Genomic DNA, 12,155 nt, shown 5'->3' with positions numbered 1-12,155 from the left:
TGCCACTACAAGTAGTAGTAGTAGTAGTAGTAGTAGTACTGTGTATAATGTATGTGAGATGAAGTACCGTCATTATATCTAGTGCCCACATGCCTTTTTGCTTTAGCTTTTCCCTTGCATACAATAAGATGACTTTTTTTTCCCTGAACAATACAGCCATCTTTTGGATATATTATAACTTCTCCAGAGAAGAGGGAACCATTTGCACTAATTCAGCCCTCTGACTCCCCAAATGAGGAGAGCTTTCTTCACAGTGACTCAATGGAAGTCAGTGAAACTGATAAAACACTAAGTCCTGGTAAGAGCACATTAACTGGATCAACTGAATGGTACTGTATATGATTTGGTGAATATTCTCCATGATCATTAAGCCCTGAAACATTGTCATCTTTGGAGTCATTAAAATTTTTCCTGACTTATAATTATAATGTTTACAGATGATTTGGACAAAACCTTTGTGGTCTCTGGTGAAAGGGTCTCACCAAAAGGGAACACAGAGCCTGGCATTTGTGAACAGATGGTAAAATATTTTATTGTGAGAGTAAACACCCTGAGCAACTAGTTACGATAACTTCCATGCAAATGATACAATGTTTATATTTGAGAATAGATTTTACCTTACAAACAACACTTTATATTCCATGAATCATTGGATATCAGTGGTTAAATCAGTTGATAGTCATCTCATTTCTTATTTTTAGGAATATAATGCTCTTGAAACTCTTCTTGACTGCAACAAAGGCCCTGGCTCTGCGTCAAATATGAGGAATCAGAGCTGTGTGTCACCCCACAATAATAGTAGCAATCTTATGCTGAGTATCAGTACAATTGCATCAGCCATTGCGGATGCATCCATCAGTACTGACCCATCGCAGCTGGCTGCTATGATCATGGAGCTCTCCAAGAAAAGTAGGGCGAGGAGTTGGACAGAGCCCCCTCAACCTAGAGGGCCTGAGAAATTTGGAGTGGAACCTCGTCCAGATGAACATGTAAGGCTTTTCTTTAAAACAATAAATTACAAGCCCAAATTCCAGTGAAGTTGGGATGTTGTGTAAAAATTTTCTCATTTTGTTTGATGCATGAAACAAGTTGCGTAAACGCTCGGACAGGGACAACAAAAGAATTGTAAAGTTGAGAAATGCTTTAAAAAATTTAAACGTTGAACATTCCACTGGTGAACTGCTTATGGGCAAGGGTCAATATTGGGTACAAAAGGAACATCCCGCAAAGGCTCCGTTGTTTGCAAGTGAACTTTGTGAACGACTGTGTGAGCAATAATCGCCTCCATGGCTAACGAACAGTGTTGTGCACATTACTATGAAAAAGTAGTTATAGTTTCTAGTTACTTCTCCCAAAAAGTAACTGTTATTAATTGAGTTATTGAGTTACTCCACTGTAAAACTAACTACCAGAAAAAGTAACTTGTTATGCTACCCCCCATCCCCACACACACACACACACACACACACACACACACACAACACACACACACACACACACACACACACCACACACACACACAAGCCAGATGCATAGAGCAGGACAACAAAAAACAGGTCCCAGCACAGAGGTTTGAATTTATTGTAACTCATGTTTACATTGAACTGAAAATGTTAATGTATTTGTTAAACATGCATGGATTCCTCTCTTCAAACATCTACACACCCAACCCAGTCATCTCAATATTTTATCCCTTAAACCAGTGGTGGCAGCATCTCAAACTTGAGGTCAGAGAGTCTGTTCCTTTTTGGTGTGATGACCAGCTTCCTCACACTTGACATGCACATTTTTACCTTTGACCTCAACGAGGTGAAAGTAGTGTCTGAATCTCCATTTGGCAAATGCCGTCTTTCCACCAAAGTCTGAGTCCTCCTCACTCTCCATCGCTCACTTTTCTTTCGGCTTGTCCCGTTAGGGGTCGCCACAGTGTCATCATTTTCCATCTAAGCCTATCTCCTGCATCTTCCTCTCTAACCCCAACTGCTCTCATGTTTTCCCTCACAACATCCATAAACCTTCTCTTTTGTCTTCCTCTCGCCCTTTTGCCTGCCAGCTCCATCCTCAGCACCCTACCACCAATATACTCACTCTCTCGCCTCTGAACATGTCCAAACTATCGAAGTCTGCTCTCTCTAACTTTGTCTCCAAAACATCCAACTTTGGCTGTCCCTCTAATGAGGTCATTTCTAATCCTATCCAACCTCCTCACTCCAAGCGAGAACCTCAGCATCTTCATTTCTGCTACCTCCAGTTCTGCTTCCTGTTGTTTCTTCAGTGCAACCGTCTCTAATCCGTACCGGCCTCACCATTGTTTAATAAACTTTGCCCTTTATCCGAGCGGAGAGTCTTCTGTCACATAAAGCACCAGACACCTTTTGCCAGCTGTTCCACCCTGCTTGCACCCGTTTCTTCACTTCCTTACACAGACTACATTGCTCTGTATTGTTGACCCCAAGTATTTGAAGTTGTGCACCCTCGCTATCTCTTCTCCCTGGTACTTCACTCTTCCTCCTCCGCCACTCTCATTCACGCACATATATTCTGTTTCACTAAGGCCAATCTTCATTCCTCTCCTTTCCAGTGCGTACCTCTGTCTAATTGTTCATCCACCTGCTCCCTGCTTTCACTGCAGATCACAATATCTGTGAACTTCATGGTCAAAAGGGATTCCAGTCTAACCTAGTCTATCAGCCTATCTATTACTACCGCAAACAGGAGGGGCTCAACGCGAAACCCTGATGCAGTCCCACCTCCACCTTAAATTCTTCTGACACACCAATGGCACATCTCACCGCTGTTCTGCTGCCCTCATACGTGTCCTGTACTATTCTAACATATTTCTCCGCCACACCAGACTTATGCATGCAGTACCACAGTTCCTCTCTTGGTACTCTGTCATAGCCTTTCTCTAGGTCAACAGAGATGCAACGTAGCTCCTTCTGACCTTCTCTGTACTTTTCCATAAGAATCCTCAAGGCAAATAATGCATCTGTGGTACTCTTTCTAGGCAGGGAACACACTGTTGCTTGCAGATACTTAGTTCCATCCTGACTCTAGCCTCCACGACTCTTTCCCATAGCTTCACTGTGTGGCTCATCATCTTTATTCCTCTGCAGTTTCCACAATTCTGAACATCGCCTTTGTTCTGAAAAATGGGAACTAGCATTCTTCTGGTATCTTCTCTCCCCCTAGTCATCTATTGAATAAGTCGGTCAAAAACACCAGTCACCTCTCCAAATTGCTTCCATACCTCCACTGGTATGTCATTGGGTCCGACTGTCTTTACATTTTTCATCCAGTTCAGTGCCTTTTTAACTTCCTCCTTACTAATCATTCCCACTTCCTGGTCATTCACGCTTGCCTCTTCGACTATACCTTTTCTTTCATTCTCTTCATTCATTAACTTCTCAAAGTACTCTTTCCATCTACTTAGCACACTACTGGCACCAGTCAACATATTTCCATCTCTATCCTTAATCACCTTTACTTGCTGCACATCCTTCCCACCTCTATCCCTCTGTCTGGCCAACCTGTAGAGATCCTTTTCTCCTTTCGTATCCAACCTGGTGTACATGTCGTCATAAGCCACTTGTTTCGCCGTCGCCACCTCTACCTTTGCCCTACGACGTATCTCAATGCATTCCTTACGCCTCTCCTCAGTTCTTTGTGTCCAACTACTTCTTCGCTAATCTCTTTCCTTGGATGACTTCCTTTATTTTGGGGTTCCACCACCAAGTCTCCTTCTCCCCTTTCCTACCAGAAGACACCCCAAGTACTCTCCTGCCTGCCTCTCTGAATATCTTGGCAGTAGTATTCCAATCTTGTGGGAGCTCTTCCTGACTATCCAGAGCCTGTCACCTCTTTTCGAAAGGCCACACAACATTCCTCCTTTCTCAACTTCCACCGCCTGATTCTCTGCTCTACCTTTCTTCTTAATCTTCCTACCCGCTATCAGAGTCATCCTACACACCACCATCCTATGCTGTCGAGCCACACTCCCCCACCACTACCCTACATTCAGTAACCTCCTTTAAATTACCTGGTCTGCATAAAATATTATCCATGTGCGTGCTTCAACCTCCGCTCTTGTCGGTCACTCTCTTCCTGCCTCTTCTGGAAAAAAGTTTTCACGACTGCCATTTCCATCCTTGCAAAGTCCACCACCATCTGCCCCTCAGAGTTCCTTTGCTGAATGCCGTACTTACCCATCACTTCTTCATCGCCCATTTCCTTCGCCAACATGTCCATTGAAATCTGCACCAAATCACAACTCTGTCAGAAATGCTCTGGACTACTTCATCTAGTTCCTTCCAGAATTTCTCTTTCAACTCGCAGTCACATCCTACCTGTGGGGCATATCCGCTAACCACGTTATACACAACACCCTTAATTTCAAGTTTCATCATCACTCGATCTGATACTCTTTTCACCTCCAAGACATTCCTAGCCAGCTCTTCCTTTAAAATAACCCCTACTCCATTTCTCTTCCCATCTACTCCATGATAAAATAATCTAAACCCTGCATCTAAACTTCTTGCCTTACTCCCTTTCCACTTGCTCTCTTGGATGCACAATATATCAACCTTTCTCCTAATCATGTCAACTAACTCCTGACCTTTTGCTGTCATAGTCCCAACAGTCAAAATCCTTACACATAGCTGTATGATCGCTGCATTTCTCTTCTTCTTCTGCCAAGTACGTGGCTTTCCTCCTCTTTTTTTGTCTTAGACCAACATTATCTGAATTTCTACCTTTGCCTTATAGATTCACATTTCCGGGTGCTGGCGTAGGAAGCCTCGGCCACAACCTAACCGTTATGGACGCTCATATATGTTTGGCACAGTTTTACGCCAGATGCCCTTCTTGACGCAACCCTCTGCATTTATCCGGGCTTGGGACCGGCCGACTGGTAGCACAATGTTGTGCTGCCCAACAAGCTTCAGATAGTCAAAAAGAAGAAGCAATCAAATAAACAAAGTCGGGATATAAAATACACAATTCACATACTACCTAATCTATGTTACAAAAGTAAGTATAGTAAGTTTCTTTCGGCTTGTCCCTTTCGGGGTCGCCACAGCGGGTCATCTCAGATGAACACACGTTTGTTGGGCACAATTTTTACGCCGGATGCCCTTCCTGACGCAACCCTTCTCAGGGAGGCCCCAGTGGGATACGAACTCACAACCCCTGGTTTACCAGTGCTCTAACCACTGAGTTCCAGGGCCTCAACTAACTGTTACAATTAAGGTAAAATGAAAAGCAATCACATAAAGACAGTCAGCACATAAGGTACACAAATCACACACTGCCTGTGTGAAAATATAAAGGATATGGCGATTTAAAGGATATGTCGATGGAAGGGATTCAAACAACAATGGCCCTCACTCTAGTAGAGGTTTGGTCCTCATTGTATACTTTACATAGGTAATGTTGTTAGCGTGCAAGTCTAACTTAGGCCGAGCAGCTTTAATGCGAACAATATGGCGGCAATTTGGGTACTAAGATGTACTAAGACTTGTTAAATTTCCTGTAAGTCCTCAAGGCCCTCGTCGTACAAGTTATGAAGTTACTAACGTTCGATGTTTCTTCAACATTCACAAATTGATCACAAATGCGAGTCATTGTTAGCAAGATAAGCTAAGAAATACTAGGCCGATAAGTTTAAGTTGACGTTTCCACTCGCCCAACTTCTTATGAATACTCACTATCCTTGTTGTATACGATACGTAGGTTTTGCAGGACATGTCGATACTAGCGTTTGATTTCTTCAGTAAATATTAGAAAACAGACGCGTTTTCTTGTTAGCGGTCTAAGCTAGGCCAACTTCAGCCGAGCAGTTTCGACGTGAACGATTCGGCTTCAATTTGGTACTAAGATTGCACAGATGGTGATTTTAGTCCACTGAAGTCGTCGCCAGGAGCGCCCCACGTCGAGTATTCACAACATTCGGTCCAAATTAAGCAGTATTTATTGAATTACGATCGGGCTGGTCAGACCCTTCTGTTTAAGATGCTATTCCCCATCTCTCACTAAGCACTGTAAACACCCGCCACTACGGATGCACTCTAAGCACCTGCCCACCTAATTTTGCTGATTTGGCTGAAGATGTAATCTTACTATACCTTAGGCAATCATCATTGTTTAGGTGATAATCTAACCCTCCCATCCCTTGTCACTCTGTGACACTCATGCACACACGACAAGACACACTTGTGCCTGAGTCCTGTGTCTGTGTGCGCCAAGCCGGATGACACTTTTACTGTAGGTTTTTTATTGGACAGCTTCAGTAACGTGCAGTAACAAGGTGTTGATTATGGTAACAGCGTTATCCTGACAGTCAGAGTCATTAGTGTAACAGCATGAGTACATTGCCATGAAGTTAGGGTGAGAAGTGGGTAGAAAGACTGACAAGCATAACACCAACTGCTAAGCTATCTGGTCATGAAGTCTCAAAACACCGAAATAAGAGAGTGAACGACACAGTAAACATGTCACAGAGGTCTTTGTGTACCTGCATTATTTTGGAGAAAATAAGTCAATTACACATCTGGGCATAATCAGAATCAGCTGTATTGGCCAGGTATGTAACAACACACTTTTCTTATGTGAACTCACAGTTGTGCAAGGATGCGAACTCCTCTCACAGTTAGAGCGGCCATTTGAGTGATAGTCCAGTGCAATGATCAATGTCTAAAGGATCTCAAGACCTCAAGGAGTTTATGAATCATAAAGCGCCGAGTCCTGCGACAGTTTATCGCATATAATACTGATATACATACATATAATACAGCAAGGGCCTGCACACACACACACACACACACACCTATGTATGTATGTATCAGTGTAATATATAAAATAATTCAGAGCCTCACTAGGTGCCCTCTGAACCAGAAATGAATTAATAGGTCACGAGGATGTCATCTGAGAATCTATTACTAAATTTTTTTATAGTCCCACAATGTGGAAATTTCCAACATTTCAGTACCAATTGTGGATATAAGAAATATAGCGTCCAAGAGATGACAACTATACAAGTTCACAAAATAGAAATCTAATCTGCTGTCTATTGATAAACTGTCAAACCTGGGCTCTCAGTAATGTTATTTTTTTTTTGTTTGAAAAGTAGTGCTGAGTTTGAACTGACATTTCAGGTCAAAATTCTCTCTCTAGTATTTGGATTTTAATGTTGTCTCTATGGTGCCTCAGTAAACGTGAGATATGAATTAAAACCGTCCATTCCATACGTTCCTGAATTTTAGGCTGTTTTCTGTTTTGAGTCCTGAAATCAAATCATTCAAAATTACTTGAGGTTACATTGAAGAAAATATGTATTTGAACACTCTGATATATTGCAAGTTTTCCAACTTAGAAATCATGGAGGGGTCTGAAATTTTCATTGGTGAATGTCCACTGCGAGAGAGAATTTCTTTCGCCTTGTCTCAAAATAAAAATCCAGAAATCACAATGTATGACTTTTTTCAACGATATATTTGTGTGATACAGCTGCAAATAAGTATTTCAACACCTCTCAGCTGGAATTCTGACCCTCAAAGACCTGTTAGTCGACCTTTAAAAGTCCACATCCACTCTGTATTATCCTGAATCAGATGCACCTGTATGAGGTCGTTAGCTACATAATGACACCTGTCCACCCCATTCAATCGGTAAGACTCAAACTTGTAACATAGCCAAGACCAAAGAACTCTCCAAAGACACCAGAGACAAACTTGTGCAACTCCACATGGCTGGAAAGTGCTACGGAGAAGTTGCAAAGCAGCTTGGTGAAAAAAGCTCCACTGTAGGAGCAATCATTAGAAAATGAAAAAAGCTAAACATGACTGTCAATCTCAGAGTGTAGCCCCACACAAGATATCACCTCGTGGGCTCTCATTGCTCCTTAGAAAGGTGAGGAATCAGCCCAGGACTACACGACAGGACATGGTCAATGACATGAAAAGAGCTGGGACCACCGTTTCCAAGGTGACTGTTGGTAATACACTAAGACGTCATAGTTTGAAAACATCCATAGCACGGAAGGTTCCCCTGCTTAAACCAGCACATGTCAAGGCCTGTCTTAAGTTTGCCAATGACCATTTGGATGATACAGAAGAGTCATAGGAGAAACTGTTGTGGTCAGATGAGATCAAAATGGAACATTTTGGTCATATTTCCCAAGAACACAATCCCTACTGTGAAGCATGGGGGTGGTAGCATCATGCTTTGGGGGTGTTTTTCTGCACATGGGACAGGACGACTGCACTGTATTAAGGAGAGGATGACCGTGGCCATGCATTGTGAGATTCTGGGGAGCAACCTCTTTCCCTTAGAGCATTGAAGACTGGTCGTGGCTGGGTCTTTCAACATGACAATGACCCGAAGCACACAGCCAGGAAAACCAAGGAGTGGCTCCGGAAGAAGCATATCAAGGTTTCGGGATGGCCTAGCCAGTCTCCAGACCTCAACCCGATAGGTACCATAATATTAATAGGGGCAAATACATTTTAACCGCACTGTAAGTTATTTTTCTGTTACTGTAATAACCAAATTAATTTTGAGGAATTATTTTTTACCGATTTGCTATGCCTACCACTTACAGAGTGATGCAGCTGAACGCGGCGTTCGGCAACTAGTTTTAATGAATAGATAATTGCTTTGCCACTGTTTTTGCGGTAATTAATCACTGGAAGCATTGTTGTGTCATGCAGTAACTTTGCAGATTACCAGCTAATTAAAATGCAAAAACTACAAATGTAAACTTTCACAAATGCAATAACTATATTTCTGGGTTTCAAACTTAGGAAATCTAACTGTTGCGAAGCCGTAAAGGTATAATGGAACCTCGATATAACTAATAGGGGCAAAAAGGGGACATTGTATGTTATAGCTTATAGTAGTTCAATGAAATGGACATTATTTTTTAGCCCAGATGTACCCATACTACTCTAAATTAGAATTTGAATTACACACACACGCACTTTCATATGTACCTATGGATAAAAGTCCAAATCTGGTTCGGCCCCATCACGCAGTCTGAATGGCCTGACGTCTAGTTTCCATTAAACATCATCAGTTAGTCTGGGTGAGCTTCCAAACCACTCTGGTGTGGTTTCACAAATCTGAGAAAAATATTTCTCCAATATTTTGGTTTTGTTGGCCCACTTGAAATAAATTATTCTTACTCAAGTAGCTGTATTTGATTAGAAACTTGAATCTTATTGGGGAGCTGAGTTACAATTGTAGCAAAGCACATGACATTGCTGGTTTGTGTTTTTCCTTATGTTTTATTCGATATTGCTTTTCATGCAGGTGGAGCAGATTGTACCATATAGCAGCAACAGTCCCTTTCCGAATGACTCTTGGAAGGCTGGTTGATAGAATAGAGTAGATAGAAAAGATAGAATTGAAAATCTTTGGAGTTAGCTGAAACTCTGTGTTTCACAGCAACAGCCCAGAAACCTGTGTGATCCAGAGAAGATCGGTGTGGAGGAGTGGGGCAAAATCCCTCCTGCACTGTGTGCAAACCTGGTGAACAACTACGGGGAATGTTTGACCTCTATAATTGCAAACAAAGACTACTGTACCAAATATTAACATTGGTTTTCTCAGGGGTTCAAATACTTATTTGCAGCTGCATCATGCAAATAAATCTTTAAAAAAATCATAGATTGTGATTTCTGGATCCCTCCTGCATTGTGTGCAAACCTGGTGAACAACTACAGGAAACGTTTGACCTCTAATTGTAAACAAAGGCCACTGTACCAAATATTAACATTGCTTTTCTCAGATGTTCAAATACTTATTTGCAGCTGTATCACGCAAATCGTTAAAAAAACAAAAAATCATACACTGTGATGTGATTTTTCTTTTTAGATTATCTCTCTCACAGTGGACATGCACCTAAGATGAACATTTCAGAACCCTCCATGATTTCTAAGTGGGAGAACTTTCAAAATAGCACAGTGTTCAAGTACTTATTTTTTACACTGTACTGTATTTGTGTGTCACAAGTGAGCAGAGAGGCAACGCTGTCAAGAAAGCGTGAAACATGAAAGCACATTTGGCTTTCTCAAGTAGGTCTTCTACATAGAAGCAACCAATCAGAGGAAAGGAGGCCTTAGCAAAATAATGCCAACATGGATTCAAAACTGGGACAAACATAAGTAGTTGTCAGAAGGGAGCTTTCTGGTCAGTGAGAAAAACAAGGTTTTTTTTTTTTCGTTTTTTTTTTTTTTTAAATGAATTTGAAACTTTCATGCTGAGTCCCATGCTAGAGAATCACTCTTTGGCGGTCTAAATAGGCAAAATATAGGACCTGTGAAAGACATCATTGTGTGAAGGATATTGCCACGTAGCCACAGGAATGCTTCAGAAAACTGTTAATACAGTTCGGTGTGGAATGTACCAATGCAAGTTAAAACATAATTGTTCAAATTAAAAACTTTTGGTTCCTAGTTTCAAAGGCTACAGTCCCCCAAATCCGATGAAGAACACAACGAAAATCAACAGAAATGAAACTCAACAACGGGGTATCAGCACTAAGAAGTGCGTCTCAAACGGTGGCGGTGATCAAAAACATTTTAATTTTGATAAAATACTGTAAATGACTCGGTGCAACACTTAAAATAAGGTTCGATTTGTGCAAAAGTTTCACGATGTGGTGAAGTTCATTTTGCTCCTTCCCCCTCAATGCCAACAGCATGCTGAAGTTTAGTCGTTTGCTTAGTGAAGTGGTTCAGGTTAAAGGTCAAGATTCTGTATGTGCAATATTTTCTATACTAAATGAGTGCAGGCGGCACTGTCTACAAGCCTCAGACAGACTTGCCTGAAATTGCAGATGGAATAATCAAATAAGGGTTTTTTGTGTTTATACTGTACCCAGGGGTGGAGTGCCCGTTAGGCATTCAGGACACATGCCCGGTAGGCTGGCAGTCCTGTGGGGCCAATTTAGAAGAGATGGCCCATTGGTCCACATTTAATATAGACAGTAGACTCAATTTATGAGGCTGGTGTCCATACCCCCCACCCCCCCTTTTTTTTCTTCCAGTTGTGACGCAAGTCCAGCGTCCCTCGTCCTACTTGTTTTATCGTAGTGTAGAGCAAAGAGCCTGCCATTCAAAAACAACAACTGAATAGTAAGAAATTGGATGGCCATAATTTGTAATTTTTTTCTTTTTTTTAAACAATGCAGCCTTCTTCCTATCCAGTCCCCTGATGCAGTCTGAATTAAGAATTGTTTGAAATCGGAATTTTAACAGAAATCATTCAAATTCAAATGATGGGCACCTGTAGTGATAGCTAGATTAGCCTGTTAGGAGTCCTACAAAGCTTCAAAAATGAGTCCTCAGTTCCAAAATGCTTAGTGTTGTTAAATGGAAAGACAAAGGTGATATGTTTGAATAAAATATAGTTCTGTATTTAATTGTCTTTAATTTGCAAATCATATTTTTTCTTTTAACATCCCAACTTCATTGGAATTAGAAGGCATACACGGCCTTGTGAAAGGCCCCCTTGAACTTTTCAACCTTTCGCCACATTTCAGGCTTCAAACATAACGATATAAAATTTATTTTTTTTGTCAAGAATCAACAAGTGGGACACAATCGTGAAGTTGAACGAAATTTATTGGATATTTTAAAGTTCTTTAACAAATAAAAACCTTAAAAGTGGGGAATGGAATATTATTCGGCTCCCTTGCATTTATACTTTGTAGCGCCACCTTTTGCTGCAATTAAGGCTGCAAGTTTCTTTGGGGTACGTCTCATCAGTTTTGCACATCGAGAGACTCTCAGATGGCTTTTGGCAAACTTTAAACGAGACTTTTCATGGATATCTCTGAGAAATGGCTTGTTTCTTGCCACTCTTCCATAAAGGCCAGGTTTGTGCAGTGTGTGACTGATTGTTGTCCCATGGACAGACTCTCCAAACTCATCTGTAGATCTCTGCAGTTCGAGTGATCATGGGCCTCTTTGCTGCATCTTTGATCAGTCTTCTCCGTGTTCGAGGTGAACCTTTATAAGGGTCGGCTGGGTTTTGGTAAATTTGCAGTGGTCTGATACTCCTTCCATTTCAATATGATTGCTTGCACAGTGCTCCTTGAGATGATTAAAGCTTGGGAAATCCTTTTGTATCCAAATCCGGCTTTAAACTTCTTAACT

At 41.4% G+C, this 12,155-nt stretch overlaps 1 protein-coding gene across 6 annotated transcripts in view; it reads left to right on the top strand.

The window, feature by feature from the left end:
* cep192 (centrosomal protein 192) overlaps window positions 1-12,155 on the top strand; it is a 122,370-nt gene that overhangs the window by 48,263 nt on the left and 61,952 nt on the right. For all 6 annotated transcript variants that reach the window (XR_009794871.1, XR_009794870.1, XM_061818970.1 and 3 more), the window contains exons 18-20: window positions 157-298; window positions 438-520; window positions 702-989. Coding sequence is in view for 4 of the 6 variants with exons in the window: in XM_061818970.1 (XP_061674954.1) it covers window positions 157-298; window positions 438-520; window positions 702-989 (513 nt within the window). In the remaining 2 variants the exon portion in view is untranslated. The remainder of the gene's footprint in view (window positions 1-156; window positions 299-437; window positions 521-701; window positions 990-12,155) is intronic.

This window comes from Syngnathoides biaculeatus, chromosome 5, assembly GCF_019802595.1.
Source record: "Syngnathoides biaculeatus isolate LvHL_M chromosome 5, ASM1980259v1, whole genome shotgun sequence".
Lineage (NCBI taxonomy): Eukaryota > Metazoa > Chordata > Actinopteri > Syngnathiformes > Syngnathidae > Syngnathoides > Syngnathoides biaculeatus.
The sequence above is the reverse complement of the archived record's forward strand: the minus strand, read 5'-3'. Positions and strand labels throughout refer to the sequence as shown.